Source organism: Pagrus major, chromosome 21, assembly GCF_040436345.1.
Source record: "Pagrus major chromosome 21, Pma_NU_1.0".
Classification (NCBI taxonomy): Eukaryota; Metazoa; Chordata; class Actinopteri; order Spariformes; family Sparidae; genus Pagrus; species Pagrus major.
In genome coordinates, this window is record NC_133235.1 from 15731665 (window position 1) to 15755331 (window position 23667).

A 23667-nucleotide genomic window follows, 5' to 3' on the forward strand; every position below is an offset into this window, starting at 1 on the left:
TTACTGTCCTCCCTATCCATTCCTTTCAGTCCAAATTCACACGATTGTAGCCAGCGACAGAGGCTATAAACGCCACAAGCTGACAGAATGTGAAACCACAGACAGCCCTCTAAACATTAAAGGTGCGGATTTACTCACAGAATCGCTCAAATAAGAGTTAAATCGTTTGACACGTACCCCTCTCAGTCTATCCAGCAGACGGACGCCTTATAAGCTCTGTGGGGGCTCAGGCGGTCACGTGTCTCCTCTCGACCAATGAGAACGACGCTTGCATGTTTTGCTGGGCTTTTCACCGAGAGGACGGGCGACGAACGGCTGGGATGTTTTCAAACCCAGCGATGAACGTCACACAGCCGTAGGCTACGGTTAACGTCCAATATTTAGGAAATAACTGTTTATATTGCGCAATATTCACATATAGCTGGAGCTGAATGAGTCGGTGGGAGCGTGTAACCCAGTGTAAAGGTAAGCGCAATACGAGGTTTGTTGTTTCACTGCCGCGGATCATAAGGGCTGGAAATCCTAGTTAACGTTAGCCATCTGGCTAAGTTCTGCTGCGAGCAGGCTAATGTTGAGCTAACGTGAAGTAAACTGCGTGCGAAAATGGAATGTTATGTGTCTGCGTGGGCTCGCTATAGTTGCGTGCCACGTGCGTTACACACATTGACTACTTTCTCTTCTCAAACTGAAATTTCACTCGTTTCTGCTTTTGGTAACTCGCTGGCTTTGAAGCGAGAGCACAGAATAGGAAAATGTCGGGGCGAGACGGAGAGAGCTGGGTTAGCCCCAGTCAGCCAGCCAGCGAGGCTGTGTAGGGCTGGAGACGAGCTTGCTAGCTAGCTAGATTAAGCGCTGGGGAGGGGGAACGTTGTGAGGGCAGCGAGGGGGCTGCAGTGGGCTTTTGTCTCTGGCTGTGCTCTGCTCTCGTGTTGAGTATTGCCTTTTATAACATGAAACACAAACGTGAATATTCCTAATGTTGGCTACGGAGTCGCATTACACAACACATTTACTCGTGGGGCGCATTTCAGGGCACAGCGTTAATTATACATCAGCTCGTTATGTTTACTAACGATAGCCAAGTTGAAAATTTTAGCGCTCAACAACATACTGCTGTCTGTGCCTTGAATGCAACCACGAGCGACATTACCGTGAGGTGGGTGGTGTTGTCTGCAACGATCTCGCAAACACCACCGTTTTATTTACACCCAGCTTAGCTCCAGGCAGATTAGCTATAAAATTGAGCGTATAATATTGTTCTGATTTGCTAATTCATACAAGGAACTAGCATAGCTTGAATAACCAGGAGCTTGCGCCTCCCAGCCAATGGCTGTGACATCTTGGGGGTGTGTTGCTCGATACAAAAGCAGCCTGTTTTTAGATGGCAGTCCGTGCAACGACCGCTCTGAACCAACACAACGTCAGCCTTAGATTTAAGATATCTAAAGTTAAAGCGCTATTTAGTAGAAACAGAATTTATACAGACTTTAATGAAGCTTATAAAAACACCCTTAAATCACAAGCAGTAACAAATCGTGGTAAAATTGCCAATATTTTAAAAGCTATTTCATCTTACATACACACAGTATATTCATATACTTTTATAAATGGGCAGGCGAAATAATTATTTTGCAACTGACTTATAATACATTTGACATAGATATAAATACATTAGCAATATAATCATTGAAAGGAAAACAACACAACACAAGGATTGTAAACACAACAGCACTTGTCAGATGTGAAATATATTCATGTCTCGTTTAAGGCAGAGGAAGAGAACGCCTAAAACCATGCTGGTATAGTCAGGAAATGTAAAGAAAGTGATTTCTCCTATTAAAAAATAATAATTGTGTGATCTCGAAATTAGTGTTTTTCTTTTTGTGATCACAAGAGAACAGCTAACCTTTCTGTTGCTTTTCTCTGCCTATGATCACAAAATAATTATGCTCATGTTAGTAATACATAGAACACAATTATTGAGTGATTGTTTCGTGAACTAAGGCTATTGGGTTGTGGCATCAGTCTGTGTTTTTTGGCCAGTTAGTCATCACATGTTCTCGCACAGATACAGAAACTCATTTTCAAAAGCTGTAAGGAAGGCCTTTCAAACAAAGTACCATGGAAGTCTGAGAGTATTGTAGGTTTTCACTTCAGTTAAAACTAAAAACTAAACTTAGTCACTTCAGTCATTATCACACATTAAAACAGAGAGGAGGAAGTCATTGTTGAAACTGTGATAATGTGCTTAGAGTTGAACGTCAACCTGCATACTTTAGTGTTCCATGACATACAATATTTTAACATTAATAAGCTAAAGGACATTTACTGTAACATGTAGTCTGTGATGTTTTATACCCCTTTTCCACTGGTCAAAAATCCCACTTAAACCTGCTAAGAAAAGCGGTATTACTTCCTTTTTATGTAGGCACTACAATAAACCAAAAATGTTGCAAGTCATAGCCCTGGCATTGTAGAGACTATCAGCTGTTTTCATGTAAAACTATCTTCTTCTCCTATTATTATTATTATTATTATTATTATTATTATTATTATAGTGTATCAGGTGTAAGCATGGTCTCTGTTGCCACAATTGTTGACCTGCACAACCAGTTTGTAGTTTATTGTATGTAGTGAGATTAGCAAGCTTCTCGTTAATGTGCCAGTGTAATTTGACTCACAAATTCACCGTTTGTGCTAATATCTCAATACTCCAAAACAAAATCGCATGATAATGGATAAAGCTGCAGCAAGTATACTTTGCAACTGAGGATGCATCAGTTTGTGATCTGACTGATGATGAAGGAGAAGTCCCACAATTCAAAAGGTTGTAGTGTGAGATAGGATCAGAACGTCAAGTAATTGTTATTACTTTCCATCACCATACAGTTTCTCGCAATGTGTTATGGCTACTCTGGCATCAGTACTGCAGTACTTTTTGTTGTGTCATTGAGGCTGAGGTGTATCTGTTTATTTGCCGCTGTCACGCTCAATTGTTCGACAGTTCAGTTTCGTTCAGTCATCGTAGAGGTGTTAGACATTGAAATAACAGAACATGTCTTTGTGTTGCCTCGTGTTTAGAAAAGGCTGCAACTCTAAACCTCTATGTAAACCTCTGCTGAAGTGAATTCTCTTCAGAATGCAGTGAAAGAGTCATATGACATTAATTTCCACTTAATTTTGTGTCTTTAAACATATATTTTACTCTTTGGATCGTCTAAAATTGTGATACATCTTACACCTATGTAGTACTAATCATCTTTTACCATGTATTGGGAAATATAGGCAAGGCACAGGAACATGACTTAGGTCTTGAGGAGTTCATCGAAAAATAGTCCAAACTGTACACACACTGCACTGCTACGTTCACAGCTGTCACGTTACTGTAAACTTCAGACTCACTATAACACACGCTTTCTCTTTCTTTCTCGCTCGCTTGATCGCTCTCTTGCTAATGTCACGCACACAACCTACGAGCTGTGTTATTCCCTTAAAAGCAGTGTTGTCTGATGGGAAATGTGAAACCATTGTAACCAGTGGCTTGAAATTGTTGTATTTTGGGGGAGAATTTTGTACATGAGTAATAAAGTGTAATTTCAACAGAACACGTATTTAAACCAATTTTTGACATGCCCACAAATCTACTCACAGCCATGCTGGTGAATCAGGTTCATCACCAGAGGCTACATCAAGCATGATTGGCTGGAAGGAGGTCATGTGAGATGAAGGATCCATGTTTCACTTTCCTGATCATGTCAGGAAGTAAAGTATACTGGAACAGTGTAGACAAACCCCAATTACGAACGTAAGCATGAGAAATTGGTCAAATTATTGTACATTATAGCAATTTTGGTCTTATTGATCATACATTGCACAGAGGGCAAAATTATCGCACCATTAAGTTTTTTTATCGTACATCTGTCAATGCTACTTAAAGGAGTTTGCTGTGTGTATAACATATTATAGTTTAAAAAAAAGATTAAAACACATTTATATAAAAATTTCAATACTCATGCCTGGTGGCGAGTCAACTTGGGCTTGGCAGACAGCCGGTCTTTGAATTCATTGGTGGACCCTGCAATAAATCACAGCAGCACGGTCAATTTTTTATTCTTTAAATACACTCATTACAAAGGTCTTTGGTGGTCCAAATGAGGAGCAAATTTATCTCTTTTGCTCCATCGAGTGGCACATTTTGGTTACCGTTCATTTACTACTTCAGCTGTCTTCATGGCCCCTCCACTGGGCTCTAAGGGCATCATTGATTTCATGTGGCTGGTGTGTTACACTTAAGGGTTGAACCAATGGCTCACTGACAAAGGTATTTATACAGGACCAATGTGATTGCTAGGATTGACCCAAATGCTTCAAAGCTTCTATATTTTCCATGATAATTGATGTCCAAATCAGTATTCCAAAGAGGGTCACATTGCGTCAGCACTACCGTAAAGAAGGCAAAAGCCCGATAAAGAGAGCAAGACATGGAGATCCTCTATGGCTGGTATGTAGTCTCAAAACCTGCGCACATAAAAAACAGCAAGGGAGCATTTTTGCTATGGGTGCACATATGCAGCACAGCGAGCATGCGGCTGTGACAAGCGTGAGCTCGACCCTCCACGCTTGCAACTACTAAACATTTGTTAACTAAGCTGACTTTTGAGACTTATAATCTCCATTTATGTCCTTGTCTTTCATTAGGCCCATAAATACAATAATAGCAAAGTATATAAGTAAATAACAGGGCTGCACAATATGTTAAAAAATCATACTGAGTTTATTTTGATAGATATTGCATCTGCGATACGATTTACCATTCATGGGAATGATCATTTTTCTTCATGCACATCATGTGTAGGGTGAATTTAATAACAACCGATCACCAAATATTTGTTGACCTTGACTGATGAATGCCAGCAGAATATGGCCTGTTTTTCTGTGAGAGTTCAGTATTTTTGTCAGATCTCTTTTGGAAGTGTTAATTTCCACTTTTTCATTTCTAGCAGGGTTTCCTTGACTGACTCATTTTAGGCTTGTTGTTCCTCCAAAGCCCCTTTTTCTTTCACTATCTCCCTTCCTTCTTTCTCTTTCTCTCACACGTTAGATTTGTTTTGAATTCTCCCCTCAGTGCCTTTGCACAGTTTGTTACATGGTGTAACACATTCGTGTCATTTGTTGGTGTGACTTGGAGAGAAATAGGGAGCATTTGGTTTGATGAAAGAATCTTCCCACTAAAGCAAATACATTGTAATTTTTGTCGTGTATGTTTGAGATTGCATAGATGGGATTTTAATAGACGGTTAACTGCAGTTAGCTGCTCAATTGTGATACATTCTCCTACAAAATGTAGTTGGCCACTGGATTTGGGTTTCCTTATATTCCTTATATATTATAATTAGTATTTTTGATAATATAGTATTTTGTGTAGTCAGTTAATAAAAAAATTGGATAAATTAATCAGTACCGATGTTAAACTGTTGCAGCCCTGCTGTGGTGCAAGTCTGAAGAACTTTGACTTTCAGCCAGGGAGTAGATTTGGTCTGTTTGAAATATTATTTTCTCCATCTATCTTGGCAACATTCGGCGCCAACATTCATCCTCTGATCTCACCCGGATGCAATGAGTGACAGGTCTGGATGCACAAAAATCTGATTTTCCTCTAATTTCTGCCAGATCTTGAATATCAGATGAGGGAGGGTCTACAGTCACATCAGTTTTACACGCACAGTCCAGACAAATGTTCATATAAGCAGAGAGAGTGTGAACAAATGGAAATTTGAATTGCAGTATGTACAATTAACAGTCTTTACAACCTTATGTTCAGTCACACTAAACTGACCAATTTGCTAAATTACTTTTGATCCTTTTCAAGATTTCCTCTCTTGGTAAACAGTGGCACAGAAAGCACCTACTGTATGTGTAACTGGGAAACCATACTGTGGCTGCTGTAGCCTTTCCAGACAGACTTTAAGCCTCTTAGTGAGAGAATAGGGTATTGACCAAGGTCCTGTAAAGCATTAGCAAATATGAAAGGACATACAGTATCTCATAGTGTGGTGTTTGTCACAGAATGGATTTTTTTTCATTGGAATGGTTTTCTTTTTTAGTTTTCAGGATGGATGCACAAGATGTAACATGCTTTTATTTATTTATTTATTATTATTAATTTGACCTTTTAGAATTTGTTGAATCTCCTAACAGACTGATGGATATGACGGATGTAGGGTTGGACGATCTGGCCAAAAAATATTATCACGATCTAAATTGCCTTTTTTTTAATGAATTTTGAAATGCCCTGGAGACTAGCGCTAGCCTTGATCTACCCTATGAATTTTGCCATTTGCACCATTAAAATGCAATATTGCATTAAAGATGGTTATCTTTTGGCACAAGCTTCTCATCAGCCATGCTGCTAGCTATAACTCAAGTTGCATTATTTATAATAAATCCGCAAAGGAGGCGATGTGTGTAGTCATCTAGTTCAACACATGCTGGTTTGTTCATGTAGCGAGGATATTTTATGACTTGCCTAATGTTTTGATTGTGGACACCTTTTTTTAAGATGAATCATGAGCCAGAATCGTCAGATTGCCCACTCCTATGTCTACGTCAAAAGTTTTGTGCATCGCACATTTTTGAATGGTATATTGCATAATTGAAGAAAAGAAAAATAAAGAGGTGGCAGGGTATGAAAGTGACCTTCACAACGAGATAGAGTTGGTGGGGTATAAATGCAGATGAGTGACATGAATAAGAAAGTGTTAAAAATGTAAATAATCATTATTCTCTCTGAAAAGAAAGACATTTTTTATGAAATATCACAGTTTACACAGGTCTGTAATGGTGTACAAACAAATTTCCTCCAGCTCACTGAATGTTTCGACTCTCATTTGAAGCATTAGAGGGCTCAGTATGACTGCTAAAGAGAGGCTTAGCCTAGCTGGCTGAGAGATGTTGGGACTTTTATTTTATCTTCCAGGTCTAATCCTCGTGCCATCTTGCAGCATTTCTTAACCAACAGAGATATTATGAATTCTGGTTTCTATTAGAATTATAATTTTGATAAAGCTACGAAAGTATTGACCTTGTACATAATACTTAAGTACAATGCAGTTCCTCTTTTCTTCTTTTTGAGTGATCACACCAGGGTAGTATCTTCAGGGAAAGCCCCCAAAACGGTCAGAGGTTTTGTTTTACTCTTCTTCCTCTGCAAAGTGAAGACCAGCTGCCCTTCAGTGCTAACGTGTGTGTGTGTGTGTGTGTGTGTGTGTGTCGCTCATAATTCAAGTGTTTGTTTAGGAATCTCCCTAACAAGGTCAGAGGTAGGTAAAAAAGCAACATTTGGTTTTAATAAATCAAATAAAAATCCCAGAAGGCCGAGCACTGAGGGCAGAAATGATCTGTTTCCTCTATTTCAGACAGCTTAAAATTCTGCTCTGTATCACTTTCGCTTCAAGCTGCGGGACACGTTTATTGTGTTGCTGTTCAAACAAGACTGAAAACACTAGTGCCATTTATGATATGAAGTGCCTCTTGCCTGAGCCTATGTGCAGTTGGCTCCATCAGCCGAGCGGCTGCGTCTTCGAGAGGTCCTGCAAGTATGCGTTTGTGCATGTGTGTGTATCTTTGTGTGAAGAGGGTGGAGCCTCCTGATTGCACAACATGTGCAAGCCTTTGCCAGGAGCTGAATGTGTGCCGAGCGTTGTTTTTGTTTGGTACGTTGAGTGCATATCTCGGTGCGTAACGGCTGATGTTGCCATGATAATCCACCATGTGCTTTCAAAGACTGACCTTCCTGCAGAAGAGTACAGCATGACAACGCAGAAAGGAGGAGAAAGGAAAAGCTGGGTTGTAATATTCCAATGTTCTCGGTTTTTTAATTATTGATGAGGCCTTGAAGTTTACTTTTTATGAATGAGTAGTGAGGGAAGTAAGTGCATTGATAGTTTAGAGGGGAAAAAACTATTTGACAATCGGTATAGTTCATTGCTTGGCTGGTTTAACTTAACCGATGCCTAAGAAAGCAGTCATATCCTGTTTACTCTGGCTCTCACAGGGACCATGCTTTCTGAGGGCCAAGGACCCTCCTGCTGAAAAATAGGTTAATGAGTATTTCATTCACGGATGATTTCTGGGCATGTCTTTTGATTGGATTTGTTGTAACTCCCTTTCACTGTGGAATTTGTGTAGTATGTCTTTGACCTTGAATTGTATTTCAGAAATGTGGTCAAATTTGGTTGATCATTGACAGCGGTATGATTTACTATTCATGCTGTTTCTGCACTATGCATGTCTGTTTTTAAAAACAGCACGGCCACATCTATGAATAGATCTGTTGCATACATTTTCAAGAACATGACATGTTGTGTACTCTAACAACACTTTCATTAAAGCCCAACTTCTTTTAAGAATATTTAAATTGTTGGCTTTTGGACTCAGTGTTGTATCAGCTATTTTACCAACATTTAGGATGATAGTGAGCTCAGTTCATACACAGGCAGTTTGAAAGTGCTTGACAAATATTAAAAGACAGAATAAGTGAAACAACATTGTGTTGAACATGTTTGTTTACAATGTATTCAAGGGGTGCTTGTTTATGTTGCTATACACTCAAATATGTTTATAATTAGACTTTTCTTGTTGCGTATTAGGTTCAAAATTGCACAGCATGATGACTAATGTTGAATATGACGAAACTGGAACATATTGAAATTGAAAAAGAATTTAAACACCCTCTTGAACAAATTCAGAGCAAAGGGAGTTAAATTAACTCAGTATCCTGGGTAATATTAAGATACTCTTTTTGTTATTGCAGTTCATATAGCAGCAATGGAAAAAGATGACAGCATCAGTGATGTTTGTATGATATTAGTATTAACCTTATGGTGAAACATCATATATCATCATTGAGTCATCATCATGTTTGCCAATGTAGTTGCTGCTTAATGTAAAGTAATTGTTTCCCAACTGGTCTTGTGTTTCTTATTTCCAGGTGAAAACATACCCTTTTCTCAGTCCTGACAAAAACGCATTGAAATCACAATGAAGTAGGCGTTTTCTTTTGTGTCTGAAATGGTGTTTATTGTGGCACGATACACTGAGTGCACTTGAGTGTTAAAATGTGAGATTGTCAGACCAGCTGTCCATATTTTACAGCAGTTGGAATAAATTATGCCCAATGTCTCAAGGAAATTTTGATATGAATATGTTGGTTACGATACAGTGCTGACTATAGAAACACACAAGCTCAAATGCTATTATCTGCAAGAGAAGTATTTTTCTCTCTTCCTGTGCATCAAGACTGCAGTGTCAAAAAAAGACAAACTTAGAAGTTCTGCCAATATTATCAGTTATTTGACAGACGATTATTTGGGAACATTGTGATAAAACAAATTGTGATTTTTCCAATAAATCAAACGGATGGTAAAAAAAATAATTTGAAAAATAAATAAGAGTATAGTCAATAGTTGCAATACTTTCTTTTGTTGGATGATATATTGTCCTAGAAACCAGTGTACCATTGTGCAACAAAAACTTGGGGGGGAACTTCAACCTGTTTGTTTTTACTTCAATTGTTACTAATGTGCACAATAAAGTAGTAACGGTTAACCCTCTGAGCGTGTTCTTGTGTATCTGCACTGTCTTAACAGCCCGATAGTGAACACACTGAAATGAAACTGCTACTAATCTTCATGCTGCACGACTGTTGATCAAAGACTTGGTTTGCTCTGTCGGCTGCGTATTCCTCCCAGTCTGAAGATGGGAGATGCTGTGTCAACCTTTACACGCTGGCCTCGCCGAGGCTTACTCTGGCACAGTAAAGCTGTGGTTTTGGCACAGCTCGGGCAGCCATGTGTCGGGCCTGTGATCGGATCGACATCTCATCAGGCCTAATAGGATGTGGCAGGTGTAGATGGAGTCATGTCTTGAATGTCGTAATGAAAACTGACACAGCATTTCCCTCGTGGTTTATTTTTCAGACTGAGGCCTGCTGGTTGCTCATATTAACTTCCTTGATGATTCCTTGTGGTTGTGACACCTTGTATACCATGTTTTTATGTTTTATAGTAAGTGGCTTCAGGAACAAACATGACATGGCAATTTCATATTAATTTGCTTGGTGCAAAAGATATGAAAGGGCTGTTTTGACCCGATACATCGTGGACTATTGCTAATTTTGTTCTTGTCATCACTAGTTGAAAAGGATCTTAAGCTTTTTTTTGTTCTGTTTACAATGAAATAAGCATGTTGTTTATGTTTTTTGTATGAATTTGGAATTAGGCTTTCAATCTTCATCTGTTGAATCTTTGCTGTTGATATTGAAGTTTCCTTGAAAGTTGAACAGCAACAGTTCCCCAGTGTTTGACTGAGTCATGTGAGCTTGACGCTGTGGTGGAAATAAGAACAAGACCCACGCCTAGGTCCTAACCTTTGGTCTAATCCCTCCCCCATTCCCTCTCCCCTCCTTTTTAACCCATAATCAGCAGTAAAGGCTTCATTGTTCTTGTCCGTTTCGTGGGTATCTGATCATTGACCTACATTCAGAGCAGTGGCGGTAGGCTTCTTAAGGCTCTCTGAGTCTCTGCCGGACCAATTTAATGGGCGTGTTTCAGTGGGCTGAGCCTTATATTCCTGCCAGTAAAGTTAACCCTATTTACGCCTCTCACGTACAAACATTAGCTATTTTATGAGGCTTTTGATTTGTGTGCGAGCCATGCCCCGAGCCTCTGCCTTGTAAATTTAGGGCTTTTCCTGTTTTTATGGAAGCTTTTAAGTGATGGATAAGGCTGTGAAACAGTTCAGCACTGAATCTTACATAAGAATACACATTTAGGACACATAGTACATTATGTCTGACTCTCACAACAGCTTAATGCTTGGATTATTATGAATTAAGCCAGAAAATTTAGTTTGCTGAAACTATTTTTGCCAAACCAACATGATGTGTCCATAGTTAAGTTGAAGAGTATGCTTAATGTACTGTAGATCAGGCAGAAAATTAACCATTTGTTCCATGTTGGTCCACGTAATTGACTTGTACCTGTTCATACATTTACTCACCAGTATTGGCAGTGGTAGCCCATGCTTTTCTCGTGTGAACCAGGGCTCACCACCTCTTCCCAGGAACATGACTGGCTCATTTATGCAACCGAACAACTACTAGAACGAAGGCCAGACACTCTGGTTGGAGAAGGCGTGTTTTGTCTGTCTGGGGTTAGGGTAGCGAGAGGTGAACAGACGCCTTGAGGCATCCAGTGTCACTTGCTGTTTGTTTGCCCATGTCGAAATATGCCTTCAGTTCAGACGACCGGTGATGGTTGGGGGAGAGCTGCACTTAGGTTGTCCAGGAAATGTTATACTTTGGAATATAGTGGACAGTTTAGGCAGAAAGAGAGCATGAGTGTGGCTATATAACACAATAGAAGAGGCTTTTGTGTGTTTATTTGTATTTAGAAGTAATTTACAGGCACTATGTATTAAACACCACAACAACTTTCCTGGTTTACATAGTTCTGCAGGGTTATTAAAAGGCATACACTTGCGTTAATCAGTAATTAATGCAGATTTTTTTTTAAATGAGATAAGTCCTTTACTACATTAAATATTAAACACACAAATATAAACACCAGACATATGTTATTAAATGTTTTGCTGACAAACAGCCACAAATCTAATGCTCAATTTGTAGAACTTAAGAATAAATCCACCCAGGGATATTTAGTATTTATACTAGATGAATAAGTCGTCATTTAAAAAAATCAAGACGAATAAAAAATTCATTTAAAATTAGAACTGATCAATTTTCCATCATTTCAACAATAATTTGGATTATTGAAAGAATATTATTTTCTTCTTGTTTCGTCAACAGGAAGATAATTGGAAAGGACATTTCTAGGGCGCATAACAGATTTGGCATACACACTGTGAGGTTATTCTACATTGCAAGCATATAAATTGGTCAATAATCTAACAATGTGTGCTGTTATTCTATGCGTGTGATCATGTTGAAGATGGCTGGCTCTTTGCTGGGTATTGTTGCCTTTTCTGCCCCTCTCCTGTCGTAATCGGGCCTTTGCGCCTCGCTTTGTCCTGCTACTCATTAGGGAGTCGGGGGGGAGGAGGAGGAGACGAAGGCTGGGAGTGGATGTGCAGCTGAGAGAGACCTCCCCCATCATTTAGCCTGACGGCATACAGGTCCACAATCACGTGACCGGCTGTTTACTGTCGCAGCAAGCGTAGTGCGTCTCCTTGAGTGCGTTACAGGATTTTCCTGGCTCCTATTATAGGAAAAACCTGAATGTAGATTTTTAGATATTCTTGCTAATAATCACATTGGTTTTATTTTTACCAGTGTGTAAGATTCCAAACATGGTGATGCCTTTAGAGGTTGCTTTCCTGTAGGTTCCTTTGTGTGCAGTCGTAAGTGCAGCCACATGGGAGAGCAGGGGGAAAATCACATGTATTTTCCACATGGTGTGTGTGAGAGCTCACAGCAGGCAGTACTCTGGAAGCTGTAGTGGAGTAATGTTGCTGCTGCTGTTGCTGCTGCTGCTGCTGCTGGTGGCGTACTCTGCACTCTGTGTGTCAGGCTCAGTGCTATTCTTAGCCCTCTTCCCTCCCTGTCCCATCCTGCAGTCTGTGGATCAGGTTACCGTACTGTGTGTGCTCTTCATCTATCCCAGCTACACCACCTCAGTCTTCACCACCCCCCAGCACACATCTATGCCACACCAGCTCCCCCCCTCGCCGTCTCCTCAAAACCCCCAAACCGCTACATTCACGCAAGGACATGCTCTGAAGCAGCCACTCTGATGTCAGGGCCAACATGCCCTAGTACTACAGGGAAATGGTTGTTATTGTTGTTAGTCAGGAACCAGTTAAAGTGCAGGGACACCAGGTTATAAATAAATACAGAGACATCTGCTTCTCAGAAGGACCAGCACATTTAACGTGGGATTTCACTGACTTAATTCATAGGTGGATATTTAGAAAGTGAAAAATTCAGAGCCATATTTTTTCATAACAAGTGGTTTTTGTTTTCCATTTTAGAATTCACATAATCTGAAAAGTAACTTAACCTCCAGCCTTGGTGGCCACCATGTTTTGGTCACCCAGCAAAAATGTTACAATAATGCTAGCACCTCAATTTTTTCTGACCGTAATATTGACCATTTTGTTACACGTCTGTTTGTTTACATCTGAATGTCACAAACGTTTTTAGCCAACATGATGCCAGAATAAGTAGCACAGGTTTTCTTGCCATTATAAGACGTGGGCACAGCTTTTTATTCATTGTTTTGGTTGTGGTTTTATTTTTTTAAGATTTTTTTTCCCACATTCCAATGTCTGAATATTAGGAAATAAAAGTTCATAATATCAGAGGCAAAGAATTAGAGTAATTAGAGTAATTTCTGGGACAATGTAACATCAAGTCAAAACTAGTTAACGTGACCGGCTTACTCAAGCCCAATGTGATCTCTCTAAATGACTTTTTTTGTTAACTGTATAAACCCAAAATATTAAATTAACAATAACGTAATAAACTGCACAATTGAGTAGGTAGAAATCAAGAAATTTGGGGCATTTTTGCTAAAAAAAAATAATCAAAGAAGTATTGCATAGCTGGCCCTTGCATTCTCGTTTCGCGTCATCTGTCAGACTTTTGTCAGTGAAAAAGTTAGGGGCTCTTGGTGCAGGCAAAATGGAGAGGAGTTAAACATTGTTTATTTGCATATACTTCCTAAATTTAAGTGATCCAAAGTTGCAGTTCAAGTGAATGATTATTAAAATAGTTGCAGATTCATTTTCGGTCAATTGGAGAATCCATTAATTGACAAATCCTTTCAAGTAGTTGACTGACAGAAAATTAATCGGCAACTATTTTGATGATAGGTGTATTGTCATTAATGTTTTGGGTTTTTTGGTTTTTTTTTTTTTTTTAAGTCAAACTGGCAACCATTCACATGTCGCTGCATCTCCAGTGTTGGCTGCTTTCCCTGTTTTTATTTCTTTATAAACAGAATATTTTAAAACTATTGTTCGGATAAAACCTTTGACATCGCCTTGGTCGCTGGAGAAAAAGCATTTTTCACTATTTTTGCCATTTTAGTAAAATAGATGTTGACTCTATTAGAGAAAATACTTGGTAGATGAATCTGTAATGATTCAGTCATAATTTTACAGCCCTAGTATATTTTGTTTTGTCTCTTCAGTGTCTTCTTCTTGGCTGCTGAATTATTTACGACATCGCTGATGTTGAGGCAGAGGGAACCAGCCATCCCGAGTCTCTCTGGTGTCACATCTCTCTCTCCTACTCTCAACCTTTTTACAGATGTGATTTTTGCAGTTTGTTTGTCAGTTTCATTGGAAATGAGTGGGTTAGTTTATTGTTATCACATTTTTCACTGCATGGGATCCAATGTCGAACTAATCTCAGCTTTAGTCTCTGTGAACTGTAGTAGTCATCAAGGCAGGGTTTGATCTCGACTTGAAACAGCCCAAGGTTAATGGCAGAGCTTGCAGGGGCTTATGCAGCCCTGAGCTGCTCATGAAACGCAGTGAATGCGAATGCCAAACTGGCGAGAGCCCAAATACCTCTGTAATTATAGTCACACCCTCCTCGCCTCGTCTCTGGGCCAGATTGGAGTCCTGTCAGCGTTTGTTTTCTGGTCTGGTCCTGGGCTGTCCATACCGCTTTAATACCCCCGATACACTAGCCTCTTTACACCAACGTGTTCACTGTGGGCTGCTCAATTCCCCCTTTCAGCTGCCTGAATGACGGTGCTGCTGCATACTCGCTATCTGCTGACTAATGATGGACCTCTCACTGGCCTCGGCTGTGCAGTGGGGCTGTGTGTTGGAAAAACGATAGCTGTCAACACTGTCCTATTACTCAGGATCAGCAAAGGTTGTAAAAGTATCTGAAGAACTAAAAATGTTGGATTCCTTTCAGAAGTCTAGTCATTTTATTTATGATTATTTAGTGCTGAAAACGAAGTTGACTGGATTCTGTCTGGAAAGGCAAATGGCGTAATTAGATTAAATCATTATAACTGTGTTGTAGTGTTTGTTTTAATCCTAAAGGCTTGATCGATAAATTATTGCATATTTAGATTACTCAATTTAGTAATTTATTTTTGTTATGGATTAGATTAGTTAATTCTTTTTGTGATTGTTTGGTCAATGGGTTATTAGTAAAAAATCCTTTCACAATTTCCCAGAGCCCATAGAGACCTCTTCAGTTCAATTGTTTTATCTGACCAACAGTCCAAAACCCAAATCTGCACAATTGGGGAACTGGAACCAGAGAAAGTTTCATGGTTTTGCTACTTATAAAGTAAAAAAAATTCATATGTTATCAAAATAGTTGCATATTTTCTGTTGCTTGACAAAAAACGATGCTGTATCCCAAACCTATACATTATGAAGACCACAATGATCCCAAAATCCAAGTCAAATTAAGATTTTACAGTGCATATATTTAAAAATGTAAGCAGCAAATGTTGCAGCAGCAGCACTTTCCTTGTCTTTTCTTGCTGCCACTGCGGCTGCAGAACGACCGCTCTGTTAATGCCTCTGTCTTGGAGTGCTTTAGCTGCTTAAACTTGTAAGACTTGTGGCTTTTGCATAAGTCCTGGATACGCCACATAATTGCCCCATGTGATGGCGATGTGTATGAAATTTCCGAATGTGTATCTTTATGAGATCTAATAATTGAGGGTTGGTAGTCTGTTATGATCTATTTAGCTACAGTGGTTGTGTTTTTAAATTTCGTTTCATACATAGGTCAGTACATACACAGGCAGTTGATTGTACCGTCATGGTGGTATAGTGTGTCACGGTTGATTGCAGAGGTATGAAACTTCACTGGCCTCACGATTCGTTTTGATTACATTACAAAAACAGATCATTTATCCATCTGCAGTGCCTTACACATTTGTTTTAGTATATAGTACATATATTGTATAATAATATTGTTTTCACATGGCAGCTTTAGATAAGGCATTTATTGACTCTGCTGCACACACCTCTCTCAGAGTTGAATGGCAAAGTTGACAGCGCCTCCTCAGATCTTGGCTGATTAGCTGGGCTTGCTGTTACAGTTATTATATATGGCTGCAGATGTTAGCTTCAGGTGAAAATGGCTAACATGATTAGTAATTGTTGTGAGGTGGAAGTCACGCTCAGTGTGGGTCTCGTCCACTTCGTACTTCGCAGCAAGTTAATAAAATCTGACATGTGCCCCGAGATGTCCGTTTAAAAAAAAAAAAAATACTCAGCGAGTTTCTCACTCGCAGATGATCTCTGCCTCCCTCCGACATGCCTCCTACGTAAGTAACGTTAGCCTTATGTCCGCCCGCTGTTCAGAGCATGGGAGCAAAGGCCCAACGTAACTTTATTGTTGATTGTCCGGCCTCAGCCAATCAGCATAAGCCTCAGACTCTCATTTATGCTCTGTCTCTGCATCGATGCAGAATCTTCCTTGTCCACATCACGATGCATCTTATAATCAAGAAATTTCCACGCGTCTAGTTGATTGTGCTGTTTATAGGACTGACATGTTTGATTCTGAATTCATAAGCTTCACATTTTAGTCCAGTAGCTGTTTACTATTACTTCTGTCCTTTGAGCATTTCTGCCTTAATTTTAAGTGAAAAGTGACCACTTTCGTTTGTGTTTTGTCCATTTCTAAGGCATTTCAAGTTGGTAAGCACACCTTGCTAACCTTACATGTACTGCATATAGGGTCATGTGGTGTGTAGCTAAGCCTCGCAGGATAATTATTTTGCAGTCCCTGTTGTACCACAAAGACACAAATGACAGGATGCCTACATAGATGTAAACAGTACATGTAGAGGTACAGTGAATGTTACTGGAAACATAGCATGGTTAAATAAGCTCTGATATTGATGTATTTTTATAAAGTATAGCAAAAATGCTTCACATTTGATGGTTCCAGCTTTGCTGTAATTTGCTGCTTTCCCTCATCTAAAGTCATATTATATAATAAAAGCTTTGAAATGAAACATATGAAGATGCCATCTTGGATTTATCCACTATGGGCAATGTAGTTATCTTGACATGAGACTATAATATGGTCACAATATTGATATCTAGATATTTGGTTAGAAATATCACAATATTGGATTTGGTCTCCCAGTCCAAGCATTTATGATGTGGTTTTTGAGGAGATTTCAAAATATTGAGATAGATATTATGTATTGCAATATAGCCTAAAAACATTGTGATTTTATTATAAGGCTATATTGCCCAGTCTGAATTATTTTTTATTATAAGGTTATGGAGTCAATTGTTGAGTTAATCTATTAAGAAATAAGTGACAACTGAGTCCAAGATAACATGGTCAAATTGCCTGTTTGGTCTGTTCCACAGCTCAAAACCCAAAGATATACAATTTACTGTCATAAAAGCACAAATATTCACATTTTGAAAAGCTGGAACCAGTAAAAAAAATAATGAGACAACCAAAGGATTAGTCAATTGCTTTTCTTAATTGTACATGATGGCATTTCTGAAAGAGAAAACTAGCTTCTGATTGGAAGGATTCCCCAGAATTGTGAAAATTGTAATGTGCTCATTAGTAACGTGGGTCTCCCCCAGTCCCGTTAGCTGTGTGAATGAGTGCAATACTTGGAAAACAATCATGCTGCTTCTTTTCTTGGTAAATTCAATAGCTACTACATAGATTGTTGTTGAGTTGTAATAAGATTCATATTGAGTTATGGGGCTGTCCCTTTCATTTTGGAGGCTGCTTCACAACCTATCAGTGGCTCTCAGCTCTCCTAATATAGACGTTAATGTTTATGGTACTTTTATAAGGACCAACCGATGCTACCTACTGTGAGAACATGTAAAACAAGAAGCATTGAACATCGAAAGTAACAGAAAGGGGTCTTGTGACTGAAAATGGAGATCTTCATGTGACAAGATAACTGACACATGCCTTGTTGGCTTCATTGCGCATGTTCAGCTGAGTGTTACACTTTCTCCGGTCCCTGTAGGCGCCCACAGTGCCCCCATTGACTCTGATGCGTGTGTTACTATACTGACACAAACCACATCAGAGAGAAGCTTGGTTGTACTGATGAGTAGGCCACAGTGACAACATGCAGGGGGGCGTCCTCCTTGGAGAACTTTATTAGTCCCTAAAGCTGTGATTCATGCTGCCTTCTGTAGTTGTTTCCTGCCTGATTTTTAAGGTCAGTGTCTAGAAGTGTAATGGAAATTTCAATAAAAATCCCAGATTACTGATGCACTCGGCGTACATCCTAAAACACAGCTGAGATACTCTTTGTAGCCGACCTGTTTCATACGCTGCCACTCCACTCCTCTCTGGGGTTAAGTGACCTTTCTTTACTCCGCTCTCGTTTCCTCTGTGATGCAGACATTGCCCGTAAACAGTCTCGGTGACGAGTTGTCATTTATTGTACCTGCCTTTTAAACATGTCTCCTCTTCTTGCCAGTGTCTGGTGCAAAAACACTAGACAAATCATCCAGTCAGACTGTGATGTGGCAGTGTTGAAATCCTTCTCATTGCTGCTGTTTTCTGTCTCCAGGTGCATGATGAACCTACTGTACTGTAGCTGTCACAGCTAGTCAGGTGCCACACCATGGCCAAACCTGGGAGCGACAGAGATGGAGCCATGGTGGATAAGCAGGCGGGGAAGAAGGTATGCAAGCATATACACAGAACAGCACTGAAGACGACACTTGAGAAATGAGCGTGCCAAATTTATTAATGTGTTTATTCACTTTTCCCTCCTCCAGTGTTAAATACAGGTAATGAATGTTTGCTGTGTAAAGTCCATGAAATCTTGGCTTATTTTCTTTTAATTCTCTTCCAGACCTCACAGATATGTAGCACAAAATCAGATCCCAAGTCGAGGTTTAAAATTCATTCCTAATCTTGAAACCAGCTGTTGATAACATAATCCTACCTCACGGCCAATTTGGTAGATGGAGATCAAATAACATAATATTCATCAGCAGATGGAGTTTGCCCAGTTGTCATGGGAAATTGTTCAATTTTCCTGAACGCTTTAGGGACTTCTTGTCTATTTTGACATAAAAATTGAGGTTCAGTGTTCATTCTTGATCTTGGAAACAGCAGTTGACAAAAAAAATTCAGCTCACGGTCAATTTAGGCCTAATCCTAAACTCCTTTTGCTCCTACCAGTTAGCCCAACCTCTTGGTTTTGCATGTCTAGGGGTAGGGTGTGCCCATTCTTGTTGGGATTGAGGGGTAGAGCAAAGTGTTGATGCTACATGGCCCTCCAAACGGATGTTTTACAGAGGCACACTTAAAACTAGGAGTTATGAGAAATCTCAGATGCTTTGAAGCATTATGGTCCTCTCTTTTTAACAAGCATAAAACAATCGCTACAAGTTTGCCAATGTCTCAGTAGCTAACTAGCCCACTGGCTAAAGTTACATTGTTATTGCTGATTTGTGTGTGACAGTCCTGCATTTTGATGTATTTCGATGATGCTGAACTTGGTACTTCACCTCTACTATCAGTGCAGCCTGGCAGGGTAGGAGCACAGGTTGCTAATATTAGCCTTTAAAGCACCGCTAGCGGCCAGGTAATGTGTTTTTCCTTATTTGGTAACGTGATGGACAGCGTGAAGTTATGAATGAAACGAGAGCGTCCATGCTTTTCTATCTCCATCAGATAAATAGAAAGTGGCATTTTGGTGATACCAGAATTGTCACAGTGTTGGCCTTAGTTGCTCTTCTGGATCGCAAGCCTTCCTACCTGCGACTTATATTTGAGTACTTTAGTTAGTCAGCAATGAGACTGTGGTGGTCATGTTGGCAGTTTAGCTTGACATAGGGGGCTACTACATGCAGATGGACTTTTTATCAAAATGCCTCTGTTTACTCAGAATTGAAATGTCTTTGCACATTTTTGCATCTGGTCAGTTCTTGTTTCGTCATGGTGATAAGTTTTCCTTTAACATACATTTGTATAAATGTCTGCAACATCTAAACACACTTGTAGATATGCTTTTTTAAATACACACATGTGGATGCTGGCACGGAGAATATCTAACCTCCCTTACCAATATAAAGTTCACTGTGCTCCAACAGCAATGCACGTACCTGTTGACATTGATGCTAGTATTGTGATTTGCTTAGATGTGATTCAGCAGTAATCTAACAGTGTAAATTGGCATGTGAGTGGACCACTAATGCCACGACACAACTAGTATTCTGAGGACCTCTCAGCGAAGATTATTCATGCTTCGCTGTGCTCGTCTAACATTTAACATATGAGCATCAGTTGTTTTATGATAAAGTGTTTTTGCAAAATCCTATCCCCCCCCTTATTGTTATACCAACATCACTTACTTCATCATTTTCTCTACAAATGAGAGAGACTATTTATGTCTGCATTTATATTTAAGGCAGAAGTGCTTCTCATCCTAACGCTCCTCTACTTTTAACGCAGCCAGACACTTCAGCTTTGCACAGCTGGCACATTGCTTCACTGAGATCAAAGAAGCACCACACTGCAGACATTTTTCCTCCTGCCAGAAATGTATTTTACTGCACCAAAGTGCAGCGCACTAAAGTACTGGTACTGAAAAAAGCTTTGTCTGCAGATCAGAGTGCAGGAACCCTGTAACTCGAATTCAAAGACACTCTGATAATACAGATATTACTGGTGTAATGTTTAGGCCTGATTCAGGGGGTGCCATTACTGGTGGCTTAAGTGTAGTTTTTTCTGAAGAATCCAGATAGGCTCTCAATGCATGTCTGAAGCAAAACAAAACAACGTTATATCCATAAAGACAAGCAGCTGCTTCAAGTGGGAGGCATCAGATGTGACATTTTCTGTCTCGTGATGTGGGAGTTGTTGTGTTTTTAGCTTAATTATGGCCCAGACTTTGACCACGAAAGAAAATGTGACTAACCCCAGTGAGACAGTACTTGTGTTTTAGCAGTGAGCGTGCCTCTCTCTGTGTCGACAAGATTGTGTTCAGTGTATGTAGTTAATTGTGAGTCCTGTATTTCATTAAATTATACCTGTTGAGTCTTGATTCAATTACTTAACTTTGTTAGACCTGAAAAATCCATTTTATACTCAACTATTTTTGTTCTACTTATTTTTAAGTCCTCCAGTTGTCTATTCTTTCTTGTACAGGGATCCAGACTACTTTTTCACCACAGTCCTGAAAATGTCTCGAAAAACAGTTTTATAGTTTATCTATAGTTTTTAGTTAAAAGTATGAGCCTTCAAAGTACTTTTACCTCCAAACACTAAGTACTTCATAAATGTATTTACTGTAAACTGGTTTATTAAACACTCCCAAGAGGGGGATTAATATTAACACTGAATGATGGAAAACACAATGTTAAATTAAGGAATCCTATATGTCTATACATGTGTAGTGAAGACACCATGGAAAGTAAGCAGTCATTCTAATAAATTAATTAGAAGTAACAGGAATAATAGACAAAATGTAGTTTGTTTTTCCTGCCAGTGTGCTGCTACACTCCAGTCCAGTAGGTGGCAGTAATGCACCTATAAGCTTGTTTGCCAACCACCACTTAAACTAAAAGTAAAACTCCAAGAAAAAGATGTAAACTTATTGTGTTGTCACATTGAACTGCAGTTCACTGTTTAATGCTACATGTACCTCCTGAAGACAAATTCTCAGTCTTTCTTTGTGATTAGCTCTGTTAGGTGTTAGCTAATGCTAACTACTGGCTCTCCTCCTGTCAACTTCAACAGAGTTTTTGTTCACAATGTAGCACTGTCAGGGAGAACAATTGTTTAAAATGGTGAGTTTACAGCGTTCTTTCGGATCTTAACGAGTCATACCTTTCTTCGACCTTCCACAGAGTAGCCAGCCAGTGATAGTAACTATGGTAAAAGCTTGTGAAGATGAGCGCCATTATAGTCACTGCTTGGTTCAGTCTGTAATTCGCTAAATGATAGTGATACACTCTGTACACACATAAAAAAAATCCCTTTTCGTCCCAGAGACATTTCAGGGATGATCTCTGTTCATCTGAAAAACATTTACTATGTTCCCCCGGAAGACGGGATACTGTTAGCCTCAAGCCCTGTTTATGTATGATAAAATCTGATTAACGCGTTTCAGAACGAAATATGAGCATGAAGGGCAGCTTGTGTTTCTAATACTTTTTAGTCATTCTGACTAAAGGGAAGCCATTCATCTAATAAGTATTGGTGTTTTAATGCTATTTTGGTTTGCACTAGCCATGTACCATTAGAAGACTTATTTCTCTTCTGTGTGTAAAGAAACTAGTCACTGCTGATCTTTTGCTCTTCCCTTGGCATAGACCCTGCCTTGGGAATAAGATTTTAGTGAGTCATGCAGACAAACCTGCTGCCTGTGAGACCCAAACATTATGTTTCAGAGACACAACGCAGCCTGTAATATAACCATCTGCTCTTTGTTATGTTAGTGTCATGTTTTAGCAAGCTTTAGTCTCACCTGAAATACTACCTGCGCATCAAGCTCAACTCTTTTGTTATTGAGCTAGTTAATAAACCTTTTTTAATAGGGTTTCCTCTGTTTATTTACAGTCCTGACTGAATTGTTCACATACACACACAATTCAAATGTGGCCACACCTTTGCTGTATTTGACATGCCTGATTTTTGTTCTTTATTTCCTCCTCTGACAGAGCAAAGACAAGTTGTCCCCTTTCACCAAAACTCCGAAGCTGGACCGGAGTGAATTGCTGGGAAAGGAAGGGAAAGCCAAGTCTTCCATGAAGCGCAAGCTCTCCTTCACTACCAGTCCGCTCCGGACCGAGGAGCGAGACTCTGACACCGGTAAGAACTGTTGCTGCTCCCCCCTGCTCCTCTTTCAACAGCCATGCTGCTGGCTGGGTGCCATGTCCTCACACTGCCCCCCGGTGGCCTGTTGTTAAACATTTTCTTTAGAGACTGACTGTAGGTCAAAGGATTTCGCAGCAAGATCCAAATCTGACCACTTTGAGGAAGTTGTGGCTTGTTGTGCTGAAGATATAAAACAAATTGTATTATGAGTCTTGAGATAAATAGCTAATGGGAACACATGAATGTGGAGTAAAATTAAACTATATATAGTTATGTGTGAGTGATAACTTTCTTTATGAAAATAAAAATGGGGCCCTCATTTTTATTTTCAACCCTTCTATAATATAAAAAGTAGGTTGCAATCTAGTTCCTGATATGTGGCCTTGTTTTTTAGGTTTAAAGATAAAGCTGGCGGTGCTGGCATATTTTTCTCATCGTCAATTAATCCCATGAAAAGACCAAAACCATAAATGAACTGATCCTTCTAAAAAGTGTAGTCTGTGTTGCCTCATTGTCTAAAAAAACACATCAGTGAGCCTCACTGTTGCACTGGATCACATATCCCTTCATTCAGGTTTTGTACAAAGGAAAATGCTTATTTTTAACTACACAAGCAGTCATGTAACCAAAAACCTTTTAACATTCTTAATGAAACAACCACATCGTCACATTTTTTGTTGTGTCCTGGCATCTCTCACCACACCTCATACAATCATACAATCAAAATGACATAAACAGCTAATAAAATAAACAAAGTGACCATGTTTGTTGTGGCTATAGAGGACAATATTATTTTTTTTGTTGGTTTTCTCCAGGTACCCTAAAGTGCT

The 23667-nt window shown here is 39.4% G+C and overlaps 1 protein-coding gene across 2 annotated transcripts in view; it reads left to right on the plus strand.

Moving 5' to 3' along the window:
* Positions 1–319: 319 nt before the first annotated feature.
* ankrd12 (ankyrin repeat domain 12) overlaps positions 320–23667 on the plus strand; it is a 37919-nt gene continuing 14571 nt past the window's right edge. Inside the window, exons 1-3 of one of the 2 annotated variants that reach the window (XM_073490625.1) lie at positions 320–465; positions 18576–18689; positions 22681–22831. In XM_073490625.1, the coding sequence (XP_073346726.1) occupies positions 18630–18689; positions 22681–22831 (211 nt within the window). In that variant the 5' untranslated portion in view covers positions 320–465; positions 18576–18629. The remainder of the gene's footprint in view (positions 466–18575; positions 18690–22680; positions 22832–23667) is intronic. The other variant, XM_073490626.1, reaches the window with a different exon arrangement.